General features: G+C 39.0%; 1 protein-coding gene across 2 annotated transcripts in view; it reads left to right on the top strand.

The window, feature by feature from the left end:
• The window catches only part of MIB1 (MIB E3 ubiquitin protein ligase 1), an 80,968-nt gene extending 57,628 nt beyond the window's left edge, over nucleotides 1-23,340 (top strand). The window contains exons 13-21 of one of the 2 annotated variants that reach the window (XM_054058531.1): nucleotides 351-483; nucleotides 1,019-1,105; nucleotides 4,359-4,487; nucleotides 11,496-11,677; nucleotides 12,994-13,186; nucleotides 15,273-15,351; nucleotides 16,847-16,960; nucleotides 18,071-18,171; nucleotides 22,842-23,340. In XM_054058531.1, the coding sequence (XP_053914506.1) occupies nucleotides 351-483; nucleotides 1,019-1,105; nucleotides 4,359-4,487; nucleotides 11,496-11,677; nucleotides 12,994-13,186; nucleotides 15,273-15,351; nucleotides 16,847-16,960; nucleotides 18,071-18,171; nucleotides 22,842-22,982 (1,159 nt within the window). In that variant the 3' untranslated portion in view covers nucleotides 22,983-23,340. Of the gene's footprint in view, nucleotides 1-350; nucleotides 484-1,018; nucleotides 1,106-4,358; nucleotides 4,521-11,495; nucleotides 11,678-12,993; nucleotides 13,187-15,272; nucleotides 15,352-16,846; nucleotides 16,961-18,070; nucleotides 18,172-22,841 lie in introns of both variants that reach the window. The other variant, XM_009563246.2, reaches the window with a different exon arrangement.
• The last annotated feature ends 309 nt before the right edge of the window (nucleotides 23,341-23,649 follow it).

Here is a 23,649-nt window from a genome sequence, read left to right as displayed (position 1 = left end):
GGAGAATAATTCTGTTGTCTGTGTTTTGGGGATTTGCATGGATACTTCTTTTAAAGGTAATTTTACTGCTAGTTAACCTTCTTACGAAAAATAATCTGATTCCCACATTCTGTTTTGCATATTGTATGGTTTGTTTCCATGCTTTTACCTAGAAGGAACCGAAGATGAAATTGTTATGCTTTGAAACTGGTGCTATAGATTTTACCTAGTTTCTCTTCTGGAAAAAAAAATACTGTTGTTACTTTAGCTACTACTTTTTTGTTCTGAGAATGAATATTGTTTTGCTATTGTCCTGTTGATGTTCAACGAATACTTTATCGGTGCATTTATGCCATCTCTGTTTATTTCAGTGCAATGCGTGTATTATTGTCCAAGTTACCACGACCATGGATTGTTGATGAGAAAAAAGATGATGGTTACACTGCCTTGCACCTGGCAGCTCTCAATAATCATGTGGAAGTGGCTGAACTTTTGGTGCATCAGGTAGGATTCTTTTCTCAGGAGGATTTAAATGTCATGCTTCAGTTAACCATCTGATGTGAAAATAGTTGGCCTCTTTACGGCTACAATTGCAATGCAGAAGCGGTGGAGCAGGGGAGGACACGTGATGAGCTCTAAAGGTCAAACTTGCCTTTGAGACCATTACAGTGGCCTAATGGTGCAGAGGGACTGAAAAAATTGATACCTAGTTTGATTTAACAGATCAACATCTGTCCAGTGAATAATTAAAAGTATTTAATCATTTCTGCCCTCAAACCTCTAAGTGAGGAATGATAAGTAGTCATGGCACCAAACCTGACAATATTCAAGAACTGTTTGGACAACATTCTCGGGCATATGGTGTAAATTTTCAGGTTTTCCTGTGCAGGAATAGGAGTCGAACGCCATGACCTGAGTGGATCCCTTCGAGCTCAAGACATTCTGTGATATTCAGGGTCATATTTGGTGCCCTAATCGACTGCCTTGCCTGTAGGTGAATTGCTGGGGTAATAACTTTAATGCTTTGAATAACTTTCAGGGTAATGCTAACCTGGATATCCAGAATGTGAACCAGCAAACTGCTCTGCACCTGGCCGTTGAGCGTCAGCACACACAAATTGTTAGGGTAAGTATCTTATTTGCAATAAGCCATAGTTAATGGAACTTGACTCAAGCTGGTTGTAGCTGTTAAGACACGGGTACTTTGTGAACATTTTAAATATGATTTAACAACACGTAGCCATTGGATGCTTATATCGTTAATTTTGATCCATTCAGAAACCTTCCAACCTGCACGGAACGTCAGTCGGCAATATGAAGGATGCTTCGGGGATGCTACATTTTTGTACATGTGCATTATGGTTTCCTCTGTGTGTTAATTCCAGCATCCCTGCTTGTTGAGTGAGGAAGAATGTGGTCCTCTTTTTCTTGTCTGAGTCTTGTGGCCCTGTAATGGGACCTTCAAATAGCATTTTTGATGCCTCTTGCTGTATAAGGAATTATTCTTTCTCATAGGTTTTGCAAATTTTAGCTAAGTGGAACATCTGTTTAGGAGTGTAACTGCTTTTCAGTCTTCTGAGTATGTAACTTTCCCTGTTCCTAGTTTGGGAGAGCTATAAGCAGTAGCAGATGTACCTTATTGGTGTAAATAATGCTGTTTCTGGTTTTTGCTCACATGAGCCCCTCACTATAAAAAAGACATCGAGGTCCTGGCACGTATCCAGAGAAGAGCAACGAAGCTGGTGAAGGAGCTGGAGAACAAGTCTTATGAGGAGCAGCTGAGGAAACTGAGGTTGTTTAGCCTGGAGAGGAGGAGGCTGAGGGGAGACCTTTATTGCTCTCTACAACTACCTAAAAAGAGGTTGTAGAGAGGTGGGTGCTCTTTTCTTCTCCCAGTGATAGGTGGTAGGACAAAAGGGCATAGCTTTAAGCTGCATCAGGGGAAGTTTAAATTGGACATTAGGAAAAATTTCTTCACAGAAAGGTTTATTAAGCACTGGAACCAGGGAGGTGGTTGAGTCACCATGCCTGGAGATGTTTGAAAGATGGGTAGATGAGATGCTTGGGGACATGATTTAGTAGTGGACAGGTACAGTTGGAATTGATGATCTCAAAGGTCTTTTCCAACCTTATGATTCTATGGGTGCAGAAATTAATACTTCAATTTAACGTAACTTTGTTATTAGCTTAGGAAATTGGAGCCTGGCACAGCTTGCCCTTTCTGGCCTGTGTGCATTGTCCATGTGGGACCTATGTGACTTAGTGTTTGGATTGCTGTAGCAGGCTGTTGAGGCTCAAGAAGAGCACTCTCTGCTGAAGATGGTCCCTGTGAGTGAATACATCTGCCTGGCCTTGGTCCTCTGCGTGCATTTTTTTCATTTGTCTTTGTAGAGTGAGAGTCATTTTACATTAAAAAACATCTTTTATTCAGGCCTAGAGATAATTGTCCCCCTTATGCAGACCTTTGATCCGCAGTTCTATTGGGCTTTTGCCATAAGGTTTCTCCATCTCCAAGGATTGATGAATGTGATCCCATTACAGTGAAACATGTGATATGGCCCTATATCTGGAACTGCTTGCTACCAAAAGAATGGTTTCCTACATTCGGTATCACTTGTATCCTGCAAGCTATTTGGCAGCTTTATTTGTGCCCTTCTGGAACCAACGTGGTACCTGGGAATACAATACTAATGTAGCAGATGAGCAGGAAGGTAGCACGTAGAAGAACTAGTACAGCTACTGGCCAGACATGCTTATATCTGAGAATGTTTAAGTGAATGACCGTGTAGAGTATCTGTACTTCAGAGTTGGATTGAGTTTGAGAAGTCCTAAAATAACTCATGCAGCCATGCAAAAAACGTGTTGGCTCCGTATTTAAAAATTAATTCCTATTGGGGACCTTCCAGGGCTGGGTTGTACCCTCAGGCATCTGTGGAATAGTGGTCAAAGGTAGCAGGGTTCTTTTAAAAGCCCTGTTGCCATGACAAAGGGTGGTGGTTTGCTCTTTGTTTTATTTATTTATTTTTTTTTTTTTTTTAACTTCTGCAAAGGCTTTGAATTTCCACGGCAGTCAAGGATTCCAGGTGGCTCTGAAAAGAGTTCTCTTCTAGATTTTCTTTCGGGAGGAATTCTTAATGTGTAGTGGCAGACACAAGATATGAATAAGAGAAAGAAAAATTGGGCCAGAGTGAGTTTGTTTAGAGACTGTAAGAAGTTGGGGAAAGGCTGTCACAGCTGCTAACTTCCAACTATTATGGAAGAAAAGGTTGGGGAAATTGGTATGTTGCAGTCAGTTACAGGCAGCTATTTCCTTGAAAATTAAGTTCTGAATTCCTGTTAAGCTGTTTTCCTTTTAGCCTTTTTTAGAGGCTGAGATCCTTTGGTTCCAAGAGGCTGAGATCCTTGCAAGCACACAGGTTCTGAAGAGGGAGATTCCCCTTCACGTACTCCTGTTTCTAGGCCGTGCCTTTTGTCTCTGCTGCTAGTCTGATTTTTGCACAGTAGTGAAAGCTCAAGACTAAAGTTAAGCCTCAGCTGCTGTCTACAGGTTTCTGAGTGGCAACAATGACAGGGTTTAATTTTTAGGACCAATTGTTATTTTTTCAGAATGTGTTGATTTGTTTTGCTTCACTGCATATTTGTGGAAGCTCTGGTGCATCGAGTTAAGGGAGGGCTGTATGCTAAGGCAGGATGAATCGGAGAGCCTCTGCAGCCCTATGCTTGCTTTCACATCATGTGACCTGGATCGTGTGTCTAAAATTAGCCTTAAAGGCGAGCATCACAGTTCATTACTTTCCAAAGTGTTCCGAGATAGTACTTAATAGTGTCAGTGGTTTTTATGTCTTCTGCTGAATGAGGATAAACCTCAGTGGATGCTTAACTGCTTTGCTAATGGGAAGACACTGGAAATGAAGCTGTAAAGTTTAGCACAGTGTGAAAATGGTGATTTTTGAGGTCATTGAAACCTAATAGTGAAGAATATTTACGTATCTAAAGTATAGCCTGCTTGTTCTGTTTCTGATATATTGCTGTAATATGTTACATTGTTTGTAGGTTGTCTGGTAAGATCTAAAGGTTTTGGATAGTAGAAAGAATCCTCTAAAATAGCATCTCTTGAGGTGCTCCTTCAGAGCACAGGCAAACATTAGGCTTCTGCTGAAATCAGCTTGATACTTGAGAAAAATAAATGCTTCACTTGAGGGCTGAGCACCAGATATGGAAAATGAATGAAAAAACATAAACTGTGAGTTGTAGCAGGATAAAAGAATAACCCTTCTGAATCCCTTAAGTGTCCTAAACCGTGGTTTCACTGAACTAAGAGTTAAAATGAATAAAAAGTGGGGGTTTTGAGTTTTAAATCGGGTTCTCTCTCTTTTCAGCTCTTAGTCCGTGCAGGTGCTAAGCTGGATATTCAGGATAAAGATGGGGATACTCCCCTACATGAAGCCCTGAGACACCACACCCTGTCACAGCTCCGCCAACTCCAAGACATGCAAGATGTGGGCAAGGTAGATACTGCTTGGGAGCCATCAAAGAACACAGTAAATAAAATGCATTTATTTATTCTTTTTTTTTTTTTCCTTTATTTGTCTAGTTTGTCTGGTTCTGTACTGTTGAACTGTTTTTTGGCAGCATAAGTTTATGTAGACATTCTGCATTAGACTGCATTGTAGGCCGAAATGGTGCTATTAAATGTGGCTTTTCATATGTTGTCATTGTCTTTTATTAAAGAAAAATATAGGTTCTTTAGTTCAAAATATTTCTACAAATCTGTCTTCCATAGTGAACATGTATGGCTGCCAAAAAAACCCAAAAATAGCTCTTTAGGAAGGAGAAATAAACAGTACTACAGTACAGAATAAGACTAATATTCTGTGATTCAGCATCTTGCATGTCTTTGTAGCTTTAATTTTTTTAGCTGCTTTTAGAAGTGTCTGTTAGAACAAGGCGTTCGTAATCTTTGTATCTTTATTGTTATGTATCTTTCTGACAGAGTTCCTTTCAGAAATTGTGCTGTGGTAAGGAAACAGTCAAAGAAACTCTTTAAGTAAAGGTCAAAATGTTTTATTGAAAAGCAATGCTTGCATCCAAAAAGCTGTGTGAATGCCATATGCAAGATGAAGTTTATAGTTATATTGAAAGGCAAAGGAGAAATACAGTTCTGGAGTGACTGGGGTTGAGAAAAGCAAAAAACAGTTTTTTCTTTAAATATTAAAGATGGATAGTGCAACAATGGATTAGATTTGGTGGACTGTTAGCTACAAGGGTCTTAGTATTTTTTCTAGTGTATCGATAGGTGGTAAGTTTTGCACTTCATTAAAAAAATTCCACTGTCTTTAGTTAAAAGCCTTTGTTCAAAACAGTAGTTTCACTGCGCAACAAATGTTTTTTGAACTGCTTAATTCAATAACTCGCAGAAATACACCGGAATAAGCTTTGAAAATAGGTTTAGGATATGACTGGCATACATAAGAAAGTGTGTCCTTTTAAGTGAGAGGAGGAAAGCAATTACAACTCAGTTGTTTCCATGATCTGAAATGAACTCTGTGAGAGGTGGCCAAAATAATTTGCATGCATGTCTTTAATTGTGAAATGAATGAATGAATGGGAGATAAATGTTTTTTTTCCAACTCAGCATTTCATAAATAGGTTTGTCTGGTACCCATCATCCACAATGAAACTAGACTTGAAGCTCTTTCATTTGTATTTTATGTGGCAGCAACATAAGATGCAGCTAACATGTTAAAGGTGGAGTCAAGCCTGGCCAAAATATACTTGAAAACTCCTTAAGATGATCAGCAGATCAAACTATCTTGAAAATGTTCTTTTGTGGTAAATAGTAAATGAGAATAATACTTGTATGTATCTACCTTTATTAAATATACTGTTATAAAAATTCTATAAACTAGATTGTACCGGTAAGCAATTTTAATAGCAAGCCACCTTCGGCCCAGAATCGTGTGTCAAGAAAAGACAGGATTTTGGCTGCTAAAATATTGTCCAGGCATCCAGACAGAATCACAGAATCAGAAGGTTGGAAAGGAACCATTGGATCATCGAGTCCAACCATTCCTAGCACTCCCTAAACCATGTCCCTCAGCACTTCATCCACCCGTTCCTTAAACACCTCCAGGGAAGGCGACTCGACCACCTCCCTGGGCAGCCTGTGCCAGTACCCAATGACTCTTACTGTGAAGAATTTTTTTCTGATATCCAACCTGAACCTCCCCTGACGGAGCTTCAGGCCATTCCCTCTTGTCCTGTCCCCTGTCACTTGGGAGAAGAGGCCAGCTCCCTCCTCTCCACACCTTCCTTTCAGGTAGTTGTAGAGAGTAATAAGGTCTCCCCTCAGCCTCCTCTTCTCCAGGCTAAACAACCCCAGCTCTCTCAGCCACTCCTCGTAAGACTTGTTCTCCAGCCCCCTCACCAGCTTTGTTGCTCTTCTCTGGACACGCTCCAGAGCCTCAGCATCCTTCTTGTGGTGAGGGGCCCAGAACTGAACACAGTATTCGAGGCGCGGTCTCACCAGTGCCGAGTACAGAGGGAGAATAACCTCCCTGGACCTGCTGGTGACCCCATTTCTGATACAAGCCAAGATGCCGTTGGCCTTCTTGGCCACCTGGGCACACTGCTGGCTCATGTTCAGTCGGCTGTCAACCAACACCCCCAGGTCCTTCTCTTCCGTGCAGCTCTCCAGCCATTCTTCCCCCAGTCTGTAGCGCTGCATAGGGTTGTTGTGCCCCAAGTGCAGGACCCGGCATTTGGCCTTGTTAAACCTCATCCCATTGGTCTCGGCCCAGCAGTCCAGCCTGTTCAGATCCCTTTGCAGAGCCTCCCTACCCTCCAGCAGATCCACACTTCCTCCCAGCTTAGTGTCATCCGCAAACTTGCTGAGGGTGCACTCAATGCCTTCATCCAGGTCATTGATAAAGACATTGAACAGAGCTGGACCCAGTACCGAGCCCTGAGGAACCCCACTTGTAACTGGCCTCCAGCTGGAGTTAACTCCATTGACCACCACTCTCTGGGCCCGGCCATCCAACCAGTTTTCAACCCAGAAGAGTGTGCGCCTGTCCAGGCCAGAGGCTGACAGTTTCTGAAGCAGAATGCTGTGAGAAACTGTGTCAAAGGCTTTACTGAAGTCCAAGAAGACTACATCCACAGCCTTTCCCCCATCCAGTAGTCGAGTGATTTTGTCATAGAAGGTGATCAGGTTAGTTTGGCAAGATCTGCCTTTTGTAAACCCATGTTGACTGGGCCTGATCACCCAGTTCTCTTGCATGTGCTTCATGATAGCACTCAAGATTACCTGTTCCATGACTTTCCCTGGCACTGAGGTGAGACTGACAGGCCTGTAGTTCCCCGGATCCTCTCTGCAACCCTTCTTGTATATGGGCACAACATCAGCCAGCCTCCAGTCTAGTGGAACTTCCCCAGTCAGCCAGGACCTCTGGAAGATGATGGATAGGACCTTTAAAGCTATTCAAGGATGCAATCTTAATTTGTCTTGTGTAGAATTGCAATAACAGGCGACGGATGATGGAGGATAAATAGATTTAATAATTTAGCCTGGGAAGTGGTAAGGCTTTCTTTTTATGAATATGACAGCTTAAGTTAAATTGATGGAATCTGTATTATTTTGGTTTAGTTTTTATCAGTTCCTTTAAAGACTGGGAAAACCTGTCAGATTCCTTTAGTCTATGTGATGGCAGATCTGATACATAAATCGTCATTATTTCAGAGCTCATTTTTGCTTGGCTAAATTTGAATTAACTTTGGAATACTATCTTGAAGATGCCAACCTACTGAGCCCTGTAGGGCACCTCTTTGTAGCGTAGTTCTTCAACAAATAATATTTTTTTTGGTTGAATAAACTAAGAGAGAACAAAAAATTCACTTGCAGGGTTTTAAAGGTTTTTCATATTTGATAGCATTGGTTGGACAGCAGCTTTGTTGACATTCTACCATTTGTTACTTTTTGCTTTAAGCAGAGTTTAAAATAAACTTTTTTATTGATATCATGAACTTATTCCATATAATTCCACTTATGAAATGAGTTCTTTAGAATTGATTTTCAGTAGTTCCTTCTGAATAGCTAAACCAATTTTTGAAAGGTTTCTTCAGCTGTTTTTTGATAGACTATTCAAAATGCATGTAGTGAACAATTAGGACACAAAGCCCTGCACATTTTAGATATCAATCTGAAAAGCCATGTCTGTGTTCCAGTGCTCTGAGCAGTGAACTTCATTTCTTTACTTAATTTTGAAATTTTTTATCTAGCACACTGTGAAGGTTGTGCAATTGGGAGGAGAAATTTTTCTCAAGTACAGCCCTCGCCACCGCAAAAGAAGTGATTTCAGTTGCTTTATTGCAGATGCTGTGTTCCTTGGTCTAGGGTTCATTTTATTTCAAATAAATGTATTGTTCCTCAGGCTCATGTAGTGTAATTGATTTTAATATAGGTATCTTTCAGATCCTTATAATACCTTTAATATTCAAAATTATGCCACCACCTAAATCCTAACTTGAATTAAAGAAATTCTAGTGGATGTTATTTAGAATCATGAAGTAGTTTGGGTTGGAAAGGACCTTAAATATCATCCCTGCCATGGGCAGGGACACTTCCCACTAGATCAGGCTGCCCAAGGCCCCATCCAGCCTGGCCTTGAACACCTCCAGGGATGGGGCATCCACAGCTTCCCTGTGCAACCTGTGCCAGTGCCTCACCACTCTCATAGTGGAGAAATTCTTCCTAGTGTCTAGCCTAAATCTGTCCCTCTCCAGTTTATACCTATTACCCGTAGTCCTGTCACTACAAGCCTTTGTAAAAAGTCCCTCCCCAGCTTTCTTGTAGGCCCCTTTCAGGTAGTTATTTAGGTGTTCGCAGCTTCAAAGATAGCTCAGTAGTTTTAGTCACTTAGATTATATTTATACTGTTGGTGAGGATTACGCAGACCCTTCTCCCTCACAGGTGAGTTACCTGGGGCTGGCTGGCGTTGATGCATCTCAGGGCTAGCAGCCTCCAGAGGATTCTTGCTGAAGCCATGCTAGGCCTGAAGGCGTAATGTTTACTTTTGTGCACAGGTTAATTATTATTTTTTTTTTCCTTCTGTGTGCCTGAAATGTTGCAGACTACCAGAAGAGTGTCATGCAACGCAATGTTCTTACAGTGTTTTCAAAGTGTTCAGCACACAGAGGCATTTTGGGACACAGTTTTCTTAAGTAATGTTGATGGTTGTTATATGCGGAAGACCCAGTCTTGACATAATTTTTATCCACAGTGAGTGAAGTAAACCATCCTGTTAGCTGTGTTTGATTTTCCTCCTGGAGACATGATAGCTGTTTCATTCAGGAACAGCTCAGAGCCCATCAGGTGTGCAAATGTCAATGGTAAGAGAGCTCTTGGCCCAGCAATTAAGAAAAGACTACAGCAAATTGTTTGGTGTAGGTGTGCCTTCAAGAAATGTCTGCTCTGCCAGATTTTCTGGGTGTTGCAGTACCTTGGCTGGATTACTTACATGGTCCAAAGTACCCTGACTGAAGCTAGATAAAATGTCTGCTTCACTTCAGCCAATACTGTAACTGAGGTGCAGAAAAGATCATCTGAACTTATAAACAAAAATGTTCTGTGATCTGAATACTACAAAACTATTTCTCTCCATAACTTGCTGGTTTTCCTAGTACAAAGTCTTTTTAAGCTGTACTGTTCTTACCCAATCGCAGGTAAGAATGCAGTATCGTGAGTATCTGAACTCATGAAGTGACTTTCGAGAGTCTCGTAGCACCTCCAGTAATGCTTATTGAGATAAGAACTCAGAATCACAGAATGCTTTTGGTTGGAAAAGACCTTTTTAGATCATTGAGTTCAATCATCAATTCAGCCTTGTGAAGTTTGCCACTCAACCGTGTTGCCAAGTACAACATTTGCCTGCCTTTTAAATACCTCCAGAAGCTGGTTGTACCTCCAGGCTCCACCTCCCTGGGCAGCCTGTTCCAGTGCTTGACAACCCTTGCAGTAAAGAAATTCCTCCTAATATGCAGCCTAAATCTCCCTTTTCCTAACTGGGAAAAAAATAGACTTAAAAAAAATTGCTTCTCTAAGAAACTGAGTGGCTGTGTGATGAGGTTAATCTGGCAGTAATCAAGGGAGGGTAAAGACTTGTAATACACACTTCACATGCAAGCAAGACATGGACCTAAACCAAGTCTTTTTCTTTACAAGTCACCTCTGAGGGATGGGGGAAACAGCTAGAGGGGTTTTGAAAGCTGTTTTCTTCATAATTCAGATTTCAAGATATGCAGCCTTTAGAGCTGCAGTGACAGATATCTGGTATTTTAAGTTTATTCCTGTATGCTGTTGTGTCTGAAGTAGCACATCTAGTTCTTTAAATACAAAATGGTTGTTAATCCAGTGAAAGTTACTTATTTTTTTAGGGGTGATACTTGACACCCAGCTTTTAGAAGAGCAGCTGCAGGGATAGACTGTACAAACTGAAAATGACAGAGAAAGACGCACTTCAGTCAAGCTGGTCACTTAATTAGTGGGAAAGATGCATGTAAAAAACCTGCCTGTGTTCTAGTGTCAAAGCCTTTATAATTCTGGAGTTCAGCACTTAAAACTCCTTGAAGTAGAGCTGTCCCAGCTGTGCCAAAGCTGTTCCTTTGGATGTAGCCTAGCATAACTTGGGAGATTCTTAGTCAGCATTTTCTTCTTATATGTAGTCTGTGTTATCCTTATGCATTTTATCTGATCGAGCTTTAATACAGAAAGATGTTGGAGCAGACCCAGAATGCTTCAGAGGAGGTGAATCCACTCCTTGCTGGGCTATGGTAGTGAGCCTTCTCTCTTTATGTTTCCGGGTGGCTCTGTGAATCATGTGTAACAGGTACACTAATCGAGAAATACAGTAATAGTTGTAAAAGGCCAGAGGAGCATGACACGATTAGGGCAAGAGAACAGGTGCGAGGGTTTAAATCCCTCCAGACTGAGAAGGCAACTGAAATCAAAGTCAGTTGTGGGCAGGTGCTTTACTTACTACACTGAAAGTAAGTGTACATTCACTTCTTTGCCCAACTATGTTTTCAGTCCAAGTGTGGTGGTAGTAGTGTTTTGTCTGAACTCAGCAATTTCAGTATGCTTTGGCTGTAATTCTGAATACACCCACTGTGTCTTTGCCCTTTACAGTGCTTATATAGAAGGACAGCCACTTCTCAAGTGAGTGCAGGTGTGCAGGAGATTAAATGCTTCAATAGCTGAACCAGTCCTTGCCGAATTTTAGTTCCTTAAAGGAAAGATGACTCAGCCTTTCGGTTGATTCAAACTGAAGTACAGCTGACTCAAAATTAAGCAACCATACAATTGTTTTTACTTTTAGTTCTGAAGATGCTTCCTTGGGCTTACAGATGTATGTGTATATGCATGTGGGCATGTCATGTAGTTTTCCTTTATGCAGACTATGTTTAGGGACCTCCTGTTTAGAGTCTCTCAAGTTGCTTAAGTGTTTGTTTTCTTTCAGTTGATAATGGGACTTGGCACTCAGGGAGCAGAGAAGAAGAGTGCAGCATCTATTGCCTGTTTCCTGGCAGCCAACGGAGCTGACCTCAGCATTCGTAATAAGAAGGGTCAGTCTCCTCTCGATCTGTGCCCTGACCCGAGTCTCTGCAAAGCATTGGCTAAATGTCACAAAGAAAAAGTCAGGTTTGTATACTTAAAAAATAAGCGGTTTCCAAATCTCTGCTTTCTATAGATTAACCAACATGTTTAAAACTTTGTACCTTTATTGGCAACAGTATTAAAACTTACAAGCTGCTTGTCTTTCAGTTAATTCTTTATATTCTTTGTTACATTATATGCTATCTATAAATGCATTAGTTGAAACTTCTGCAAATCCTACAGGGCTTTCATACATGTCAATATGAGAGGGAGGAGAATGGGAAGGTGACAGCGTGCATTGGAGGTTGGCAGAACTTCAAAGCATCCCAGAGAAGGGACGGGGGTGGAAATCACTGAAAGAATAACTTAGCATTTGGACTGCTGATGCAAGGAGATTGTGAAATCTCTGTCCATGCAGGTTTTGAAAACTGGAATGGGCTAAGCCTGGTATAACCTGGTGTAAATTCAACGTTGACCCTGCTTTGAATGGGGGACCTCCTGAGTACATGTCAGTCTGAATAATTGTGTGTTTCTTAAAAGGAGAAGGAAGGGGTAGGCCTGATGTCTAGGAAGCACTTCTGTCGGAATTATGGTGTCTGTGAAATGTCACATTATCAAGTGCATGTGGTATAATAAGTTTCAGCTTGCTACTTGTCCTAGTTGTGTTCCCAACATTGGCCTAAGTGTTTCTCATCCTTAATTCCTCTATGGAAATCAGAACTGTACTTTTAAAATGTCATGGAGAGTGACTGTTTTTGTTGATGCTGCCCTGGTGTGCGTGGTGCTTATGTTCTTCAGTCTTTGTATCTGTATCTGTCCACCTGTCTCAGCCTCATCCCTGTGGTAGTTCTTCCTTCTTGCCACCTTTTATGGGCTTGTGAGGGCTGTAGGAATGAGCTGCTCAGGTTCAACACGTGCTCCCTCTGCTGGGTGAGCAGCAGCATAGGACAAAGTTCCAATGTGGATTCACTGTGGGAGCTTGGGGGTGCCTTTACAGGCCTGTCTTTTGCTAAGGGTTGGAAATATATTATTGATTAAAGCGTTAAGCTGTGCAATTCTGAATCTACAGGGTGTGTCTCTATCAATAAACTCATGAGATAGGAGAGAAGGTTTTTTATGTTCATTAGATGCTATGTGAACTTGTGTGACTTGTTTCTGTACAATGTCTTTATCTGAGCATGTGACCTCGCACTCTGATGTCAGCTGTATGTTTGGGAAATTGCAGCTGGGATTCCTTGAGGATCATACATTGATGCCTGAATGCACAGGAGTATGTAGATAAACAGCTAATTGATGTGCATTTTAAATTAAGAACTTTTAAAGTTCTTACAAGTAAGTTTGACTGCAAGGTTTCTTTGTAGTGGTCAGGTGGGTTCCCGAAGTCCGTCTATGATCAACAATGATTCTGAAACCTTAGAAGAATGCATGGTGTGTTCAGATATGAAGAGAGATACTCTGTTTGGCCCATGCGGACACATTGCCACCTGTTCTCTGTGCTCTCCACGAGTGAAAAAATGCCTCATCTGTAAAGAACAAGTTCAGTCTAGGACAAAGGTAAAAACATCCAAAGTTTATTGGTTCTTTCTCGTTTTTAATGGAAAAGTAATAAAAGAGGTCATGAAAAAGTGTAGTATATTTTAAGTGCTATTTTGCCTTACAAGTGTCTCACTGGGTGGAATTAATTTAGCATCATAAGGTCTTGTCACAACGTTGTACTCTTTTCTGTTTGCCCACACTCCTGTCCTTCCTGCTGTTCATTCTCTCCCCACATTGCAATGTCTCTATTATTCAGGTCCTCAGAGTTCCTAATACAGTCACCTGAAGGTGCTTTATTTAAACAGATCCCCCTCCCATGTTATTTTTTTATGTGTTAAGATAAATCGCTTCTTCTCCTGAAGAGTAATTTCTTTTAGTAACATTCAGTTCTTCTGAGTTCTTGTATTCCTGGGGGAAACTTGGGAAAATGATTTGCCGGTAAGCTGAATTAATTAATATGGGCTTATTTTTGAACTTAATAATTACTTTCAGCTTCTTTCTTTGGAATCATGAATTTCATTATGCTGTCTTTCTCCTTCAGAATACCAACCCATTGTGCCCTGTTTTGGGGACCTAATCCCAGTGAAGTGCTCAGGTTTTGCAAATGGCTGCTCTGAAGTATTTGTGACTGTTAGGGTTGTATCCCCATTGCTGTCCTGTTTAAGGACTTTTTTATTCCCCATAATCACCAAGTCTTGTCCTTCTGTTGATTTTTGGCTGTTGGAGATTAACCAAACCAAACAAACAAAAAAATCCCCTCATGTTCCACACATTTCCTACAGATTAGGAAACCCACTCTATTCTTTTTAGCTTTTTCAAAACACTTTTTTTTTTTTGCTAATCTGCTTTTCTGGTATGTTTTTTTTTTTCCTCTAACTCAGCGTGGATATTGGAATTGTAAATATGAATCTGCACTGGTTTTACTGTTCTCTCTTATTCTTACTTAGAACATGCAGTATTCTGCAGAGCGTATTTTCAAAGGCTAAATGTTAACATAGTGTGAGCTCCTTTTCTCTAGATTTCTTTATAGCTGGTGAAAAGATGCTGCCACTGGGTGATTCAGGGCAGCAAAGGCACGCTTCTACTTCCATTCATCCATCTAAAGAAGCTAATCTATGGAAATCTGCTTTCCCAGGTGAAAGTTAACTTTTGTGGATAAGCATCCTTTGATTTCTTCTGCCAAATTAGATTGAGAGAGTGGAATATCTGTTCAGTACTTGTCTTATACTCTTCTATATAAAAATATCAGGTAATATCTGTAAAGCTAAGAAATGAGTGAACCTAGACAACAATCCTATGAACTGGGAAGAGGTGGTCTAGGTCAGTATGAATAGAATGACGTGTGGTGTCCGTGGTCACACATTAAAAGGCTTGAGAAACCCAAACCCGCAATATTAAAACAGATTACTATAGAAGTCTCTTGTAAGTGAATTTCATAGAATCATAGAATGGTTTGGGTTGGAAGGGACCTTGAAAGGTCATTTAGTCCAACCTCCCTGCAGTGAGCAGGGACATCTTCAACTACATCAGGTTGCTCAGCGCCCCATCCTTGAACGTTTCCAGGGATGGGGCATCTACCACCTCTCTGTGCAATCTGCACCAGTGTTTCACCACCCTCAGTGCGTAAAATTTCTTCCTTGCATCTACTATAAATCTACACTCTTTTAGTTTAAAACTGTTACAGCTTGTCTTGCTGTACCAGGCCCAACTCGGAAGTTTTTCCTCCTATTGCTTATAACCCCGTTTAAGTATTGAAAGGCTGCAATAAGGTCTCCCGGGAGTCTTCTCCAGGCTGAACAACGTCAATTTAAGAGAATACGGTGAAACAAAGAAGGAGAAAAGCATAAAGGAAAAAAACTCTACTCTCTAGCTGTTTCTCTGAGCCTATCAGCGTACTGAACATAGAAACGTTGCTAGCAAATATCTGTTCTTAGCAGTCAGTGTGATAATGCAGGTTGCATTTTGAAGTGCTGAATTAGTTAAAATAAACACTACTTGGAGCTTCTTAAAGTCTGTGTGCCTTGCCAAAGAGAATGTGAAAACAAATTCTTATCAAGAGCAGAAGATAAACTTTTCTCGTATGTGTGTTTATTGTTCTTTACAGATTGAAGAATGCGTAGTATGTTCAGACAAAAAGGCGGCAGTGCTTTTCCAGCCTTGTGGTCATATGTGTGCCTGTGAAAGTAAGTAAATTTGATAGAAGTTCTTTTTGAACTAATTTTGAAACAGAACGTTTTTAATCAGATTGCTAAAAGCTTATTAGTAACCTGACTTAAGGTCCAGTTTATTTAATAGTCTGGTGTGATACTCAGAACGTTGGCATTGTTTGGCATGCTGTTAATGAAATAATTGGAGGACAAACAGGAGATTTTAAAAAAAAAGAAGTGCTCTTCCATCTGAATTATTTAATTGTGAGTAGGTTCACTCAGATTGTAGAAGCCTGCTGTATATCATTAAAACTTCTGAAATAATTAGAATTCATTTTATTGCTTTGTTGCAGCTTCTTGAGGGCATTCAGATTTGCAAATGGTGTTTTAAAAAAGTATGGTCAATAAATATTTAATATGCCTCATTAATAATCTACAGATTTGCACAAGGGCTATGTTCTTCCCTAAAAGGCACATCATCTACCTTTGCAAAGAGTTGCAGTTAGGATTCACTCTGATTTATCTTGTGTAGCCAAAAAAAAAAAGAAGAAAAAAAAAGAAAAAAGACATAGGAGTTCTCCAGAATTTTTCTGGTTTTGAGAATATGTGGATGAGAATGCACCCATCACCTTGTCACCAGACAGTTCAGGGCTTCTCTCTAGAGAAGTCAGATTTTTCCCGTGTTCTGGCTGAGAGACCTGACACTGAATCACTGATTTGACGGTTATCCTGATCTGGCCTCTTTCACTTCCGCAGTTGAAAGATGATGAGAGAAGTTTTTTTGATAGTTTCCCAGGAAGAGGACTGCAAAATGATTAATTGCTGTGGTGAAGGATTTCAGCAGTGCAATACATGTCACCAATGCTAAGCTGTAACAATGACAGCAAAAGATTTAACAGATGTAGATGATTTCTTCCCAGATTACTCTCTGGGCGTCTTGTTAAAGCAGGATGAGAAAGTTTCCTCAAATTTTGTGAAGTTTATAATATCTATTCTGTTGATTCACAGTAACTCTCAGCATTTACGGGATATAATGATTTTCCTTTTGTAGAAGAATTACTGCCTTCTTTCTGGGATTATATCAAAAGATATAGGTTTGCCCTTTTTAAGGGTAAGGAGCCACACCTCTTTGGCCCTGGAGCATTAGGACACTACGTGAAGATACTTTATTCTAAAGGAAAAAGCAGGTAGTCGGGACGTTCTTGGAAATTGGTCTCAAACATGTGTGATGTCGCTTTTCTAACTTCTGTAATTCTGTGGAACAGACAGCCATGTGGAGAAAGAGGATCCTGCTCACTTGAAATACAGTGAAAGAAGATAAACAGAATAGGCTTACTTTGAGTACCAAACAAGACATTGTTCATGGGTGTGATTGCGGAAAATGATGTCAGGATGAGCACAAGTAATTTGTATTATAAGCATCTGTTATGGCATGGATATATAGTTGCTGTGAATACACAAGCTCGTGGTTAGGAAAGAAGAACAATGAAATAGCAGGATTCAGAATCAATTTATTTCTCTGTTCTCCCAGATTGTGCAAGCTTGATGAAGAAATGTGTACAGTGTCGGGCAGTGGTTGAACGAAGAGTGCCTTTCATAATGTGCTGTGGAGGGAAAGGTACAGAAGATACCACTGACGATATTTGTGAGTGACTCCAAAAATCTGTACTCTTTCACATTCTCCCCCAACTTCTTATTCTTGTTCTTTAAAGTGACCTAAATCTTTCCTTTCCTTTGAAAAGAAAAGTTTATTTAAAACAGTGTTAAGCAAGGTATCCATTTGCTGTTTGCACTCCTTCTGTGTTGATAGCAGCAAATAGGATGGTGACATCAGTCATTAGACTACAGGATTGCATCCAGCGGCCACAGTAGAAGCTTAAACGTATATGACTTCTTGGCCACTTATTTGTGTCCTGTGAAGCAGAAGATGAAGATTGTAATTGTGCAAATGGGCAAATAAATGTATTTTACTTACTTCTGGAATTTCCTCACTGATAAAGGAATGATAAGTATTTTGCATCTTGGTACGAGTGACTCTAATGACAGATTGTTCAGTTTTACATCTCCTGTTTTGAGTATTTTTTAAACTTCTTGTGATTTTTCTGAATAATTTCTATGAATCATTTGTATTGACTTTGTGTGTGTATGTGTGATACACAGTGTCTGAATTGAGTTTATGTGAGTTGGAATATTAGGTTCGTATTGTTCCTAAAGAGATAAATATAAGAACAACCCTTAAAATCAGGTTTGTAATACACTGGAAATTAAAAATCTGTTATTTAAAATACTCCTCAATTTTTTCTGTTTCTTACAGTAACATTGCTTCCTGTATCAGGAATATTAATCTGAGCTTTGTTTAAATTTTGAACAAACCACTTCCAAGACACTTTGGGCATTTTTGAATGCCAAATAGAATCAGCTGTGTAAATTAAAAGTATTTTCAATGCGAAAGGGTTTGACTTTATTCTTTACCTGTGTCAAAACACGGACAAATAAGAGCTCTGTGAACATAAAGAGGATACAGGCATTTTAAGCATCTGTCTTGAGGAAACATTGGTCAAAGGAGCACTGCCACTGAACTCAAATAAGTTCTTTATGAATTGAACTGCAGTGATGTAGTGAATTTAATTAGATTATCAAATATGTTTGACTAACATTATTTCAGATAATCGAAAGGTTGTAGTTACTACACGGGAAATAATTATTCCTGTTTCATTGTGTTGACGCATAATCACATATCTTTATTAAATTACAGCAAGTGGAAACATTCCAGTTTTGCAGAAGGACAAAGACAACACCAATGTCAATGCAGATGTACAGAAGCTGCAGCAACAGTTACAAGACATCAAAGAACAGGTAAAACTGCTGGATAAAAGTTTTATTGACCTCTGAAATAATTGAAAAAATGAAAGGCACTTTCGGTTATTAAAAAAAATTAAAATTGTGTTGAACTGCTTTGGTTCTTAGTAGTTGGATAACCAGTATTTCTGTGTGTGTGATGTGGCTGGTATGTCTTCTGTGTACAGGATATTTAAAAAACAAATAAATAAACAAACCCCCAAGTGGCCATGTTTGATAATCCATCTGCTGGAGCAGCTGTGTTGATATGACTGAAAAAGGATACTCTACCCAGTCAGTATGTCCTCTGTCTGTTTGGCTGACCTGAGTGTATAGGTACAGCAGAAGCTGTTTTCACAGGACAGTAATAAAAGTAGATATTCTTCTCTATTCTGTATTTACCTGAATCTTTACTGGTCTCTTCATGGATTGCCTTTGGACAATGGCTGGGAGTTTGACGGTCACATGAAGGCTGTAGTTTATGTACTCTTCAAAAATTGTGTGGTTGCCAAATTAAAATTTCTGAAAGTACCGGACATGTAATTTGAATATTTGGAATGTAAATTGTAAGATTTGTCTTTTGTAATTATATGTAGTGTTTGCAGGGAGATATTTAGACAAATTGACTATAGATTATATCGATTGATAACTGGTTAAGTTATGTGCAATTTAGAAACCTAATAAAACCCTAAACTTAATGTTTCAGATAACTGACAGTTACCAATTTAAATTTGTTACATCTCTAAGTCTAGTTCCTTTAGAAGAGCTTAAGTAGTTGTCTACATTGGAACTTTCCTGTGTTAAAATTACTAAACTGTTTTCATGCATTTCCCTCTGAACAAAAAAGCCGCTTTATTTTGAGATTTGTTTTTTCACCAGTGAAGGACCTGGGGTGTCCAAGTTGTATGAACTTGCTCGCTTAGAGCCCTAATAAATACGTTTCTCGTCTTCGCTATGTATAACACAATTGGAAGAAACCTTTAATGGATACAGGAAATGGAGAAATTGTCTTAGTGTATTGCTTGCCTTTTCCTCCTGTAGGCTGAGAGCAGTCAGTAATACTTCAGTGACGGCAACATTGCGTCTAGTCCTGGTAGATGCTGCTCTCAGCTATTCAAGTGCAAGCTAACAGTGATGTGTTTAGATCATCAGTTTTAGGGGCCATGTCCCCAAATGCCTTAAATTTGGGAGCCAGCACCCCAGTAAAAGAAATTCAAATACTCAGTTCAAACCAGATTAGTTAGTGGGTTTTGTCTGTAAAAGAATATGCAGATTAAAACCTGTCATTTGAAAAATGCATGTCTTTTTGATAATAACGTATGGAGTTTCTAGATATCTCTGATATCTTATATCTACTGTTTAGCTTCTGCTTTCTTTTTTAACATTGGATGAAAAGAATAAGGTTACTGCTTTGGCATTTAAAATTGCATAGGCAAGGCATGCAGTTGAATGCTTAAATACAAGTAATCTGTTTTCTTCAGATGTATTGTTTTTCTTTTCTGGTTACTTTATTGTAGGAGCTTGTAAAATATTGAAGTTCTGTTTGGGTGTGCTAATACTCTTGACGTATAGGAACATGAAAGGAAAACTACTTCATTTTGCAGTTGTTCTTCTTCATTAGATGTTATTCCAATTTTTTTTAAGTTTTTCTAGGGTGTTTTTTTATTTGTAACAATTTTGTCTTACCTTTGTGCTTTAACAGTTCAGTCATCGTGTTACATTGACTTTTTTTGTACTTTAATTTGTTCTCTTTCAGCAGGTATAATCCTATGTTTCAACTCATACCTTCAGTGATAACCTAGTATGTTAGTGCAGCAAGCTTTTAAAACCATTTCTGGTGCCAAGCAGAAGTGATGCTGATGTCTACAGAATCTCCCACATCTGATGACCACACCATTCTTCAGGGATTCCCTAAATGTGAACCCTTTTGACTGTAATTGCAATACCTTTATTCCACTTCATACATAATCACCATTGCCTATCTAATATCTTATGTATGTTCCTTCACCATACTTATATCACCTTTTCTCCTTAAAAATGTATTTATTTTGTCACTGTGCACCTGTATATTGTTGAAAAAAATGTTTTTAGCAATGAGGAATTGATACTTCAAGCAGTTTAAAACACCTTGTTAATAGTAAATGTTGATTTTTAATTGCAAACCCAGCTATACTTAAGAGCACGATGAGCACTTTTTTCAGAGTACTTATCCAAAGAGATAATTCTCACATCAAGGCATAGTGCCTTCTTTGTATGTTTGTTTTCTTCGAAAGATGAGAGTCAAATGCCTCGTGCAGATAAAAAAAAGCAGTGTGGTTTCATGCAGAGATCATTCTAAAAAACCGGTAGCATAGTAGAAACGGCACTTATTTCTTGCTGCTGTGGCACAAATTGGTGTATATAGGCATTCATCGCTGTAAAAATGCATATAAGCTGGAAGTTAAATGACCAGTGCCCCTTGAAAATCAGATAAAACTCAGTTATGTGGGCTTGTATCCCACTGGGAAACTCTGAACTTAATGAGGAAAATCTTTGTCAGAGCAGAACTGCATAGCAAACAGCAAGTTTTCTTGTTCCTGACGGCTGAATTCTCCTGTTGTATGAAGTAACTTAAATGTTAAAGTACTGTTCTATTAACAGATCAAGCAGTTGATATTTTAAATACTCTGCATTTATACTAAGCAGGAGAAATTGGGCAATTTGATTATATTACATGTAGTTGCCAGAAAGATCTATAAAATGAAACTGTTAGAATTTCTGTGCTTTACTAAATGAAATAATCAAAAGTAATAGTGTTTGAAGAGGGTTTAACTTTTTATTACTTCTGTGTCCCTTGATGGATATTTTCAAATGGGTGGCATTTGTAGAGAAGCATAGCCTTGTAACTTAAGTAATTCTGACATTATATTTGGGCACAAAAGCCCAAAATTAGGCTAAAAACATAGAATAAAGGTTACAAGCTTTTTCTCCGAAGATAAGGTTTGGATTTGCTTTGTCAGCCCTTCGTTAAAGGGCATAATGTCGGTACTATCAGGTTATAGACATTTGTCACAGGACAGCTACATATTAATTGGAAACAGCTGTTTCATTCATATTTGAAGACTATAGGTTGCTGGAGGAAGAATGCTCTAATTGTCTAATTGTCTTATTGGAACATCTAAGGCAATGACTTGGTGTGTATGGAAAAATATGCAGAACTCACGGACAGGTAGTTGGTCTTTCGCAAGTTTTTAGTTTGAGAGTGTTCTATTATAGTACTGTGGAAATTCTTGACACAGCTTGAGCACAGCATTTTTGGGAAAAGTGAAGAGATTTTTTAGAAACATGACGTAAGTTTTTTTCTGGATGTTTTATGTTCCTGCTGGCCAGTTGTACTGGTATTCTGGAGATGAAAATGGGCATTTGTCCAGATTCCATGACAATTTGAACTCTGTGTAAGCGGCCTGATGGTGAGCTTTTTTGATCTTCAACTAAGTCATCTACCCTAGAAAGTAATAGCTATTGATTTCAGAGTATGCTTTAAGGTGGTACTGAGTAGGGTCCCTGCTATGGATTCTCTCTCATGAGATGAACAAACTGAAGTAAACCAGTAATGATAACTATGGAAACAAGTCACAGGTGCAGCGTGGTGATAAAATGAATTTGCACTTCTACGAGTGCACACTATGCAGATCAACATTTATAAATGTTAGATATCAGTAGCGTGTCTCAGATCTGAGTACATCTTAGTGTTGATTTGTTGGACTACAGAATGGTCTTAATGATTATCTTCTGCTATAACATCTGTTCATTCCCTAACCTTTGAGGAACTATTGTAAATGAAATCTTAATGCACCTACAATATGTTTATGGTGAAGGAACATGCCTTACCAAAACATCAGTTTCTTCCTGCGACGAAAGGTGAAGGACATTGTTCCTTAGTGGCCTGATACAAAATGAACTTTGTTGTTAAAGAGCTTTAAGGCGATCTTTTTGGAACATTGGCTCTCACTTTAAGATTCAACAATTCAAACTGATTTTAAAAGTTTGCTGTGCTACTGTTATGGCTGAAGGTCACAGGTTTATTAAATTGTTCTTCATTTGAAATATGAGGTGTTCTTTTGGTTGAAAACCTAGATAAATCCCCTGAACAAAGGCTGGAATTACCAATGTTTAATCTTAACATATAATATTGATTGTGCAGCATTTTTATTACTTCTACACGTGTTCAGTGCTTAGTGTTTAAAGCTAAGTGTATGAATGACTAGGTAGCCTGAGAAGATGTTGGTAAGTCATTACCTGAGCGTCGCACACACAAAGCTCTTTGTGTTGTGTTTGTTCCCTGGAAGATTACATGACATGAAGGGATATGTGGCTGAAGAATGTCTTAATGTTGCAAACTTGGGTAATGATAATGAAAATGTGACGTCTACCTGCTATTGGATTGACTTTCTTACAAGGATCATACTTGGGGAAATAGCTACATAGTTTTTGTGTCATGATGCGGTAGGAAAAGCCCAATCATTTTAACTCTATGTGAAGTAGAAATGTAATTTTGAAAAAATACTTAGTTTTCAGATTAGTGGCCAGATCTATGTGGCTATGCTTAAGATGATGTATTTATTGTTAAATTTTATTAATTGGTATATTGTGTACTTGGTACTGTATTACTGCTGTCATTGACTGTGTAACGTCGAAATCTCTTACAGACTATGTGCCCTGTCTGTTTGGACCGTCTGAAGAACATGATCTTTCTCTGTGGCCATGGAACGTGTCAACTTTGTGGAGATCGAATGAGTGAATGCCCTATATGCCGCAAGGCAATTGAGCGAAGGATCCTTTTGTATTAAGTAGTGGAACCCAGTGTCTTTTATTAGCATATGAAATAATAAGGACAACTTGATGACCTAAGTCTCCATCAGTTTGACAAGTGGTAAAGGGTTCTGATAAAAACATTTCTAGCACAGCTTCATTATGTGGCCATTGTTTAAAGACTGTGAACACACTGAATAAGAGAACAGTATTTAAACAGTCAGCTTGTAGCTTTACTCTTAAAAAAAACCATATAAGCCTGAAGCTAAACTAAAGCAGTCTTTTTTCATTTTCTTTTTGTCGTCTTCTTCCCCTTAAAAGTGTAAAGGGACAATCTTATTTTGGCTTTGTTTGTGTTTTTTTAATGTATGTTGTCAAGTGATGTAAGGGGTTTTTTTAATATAAAATATAAATAGTTAGGATTTTTTTGTTTTATGCTTTGCTGGAGAATGTTCAAAATTCCTATGACAGTGACGATTCACAGAAATTTTGATCTTGAAGTATACATTAGGGCAAAATCAATACAAAGTGTATACACAGTGGTGATAAATAACATACCTCTAAGATCAGGCCTCGAAACACAGTGTTAAGGTAATTCTAACTTTATTGTGCCCTTTGTTGAGGATGGATTGGGAAGGAAACAGTAAAGAGAAAAAGCTAATTTGGAAATACTATATTCCCAATACTGCACTTTAGTCTGACAAG

This window comes from Cuculus canorus, chromosome 2, assembly GCF_017976375.1.
Source record: "Cuculus canorus isolate bCucCan1 chromosome 2, bCucCan1.pri, whole genome shotgun sequence".
Taxonomy (NCBI): domain Eukaryota; kingdom Metazoa; phylum Chordata; class Aves; order Cuculiformes; family Cuculidae; genus Cuculus; species Cuculus canorus.
This window is presented reverse-complemented; position numbering and strand designations above follow the sequence as displayed.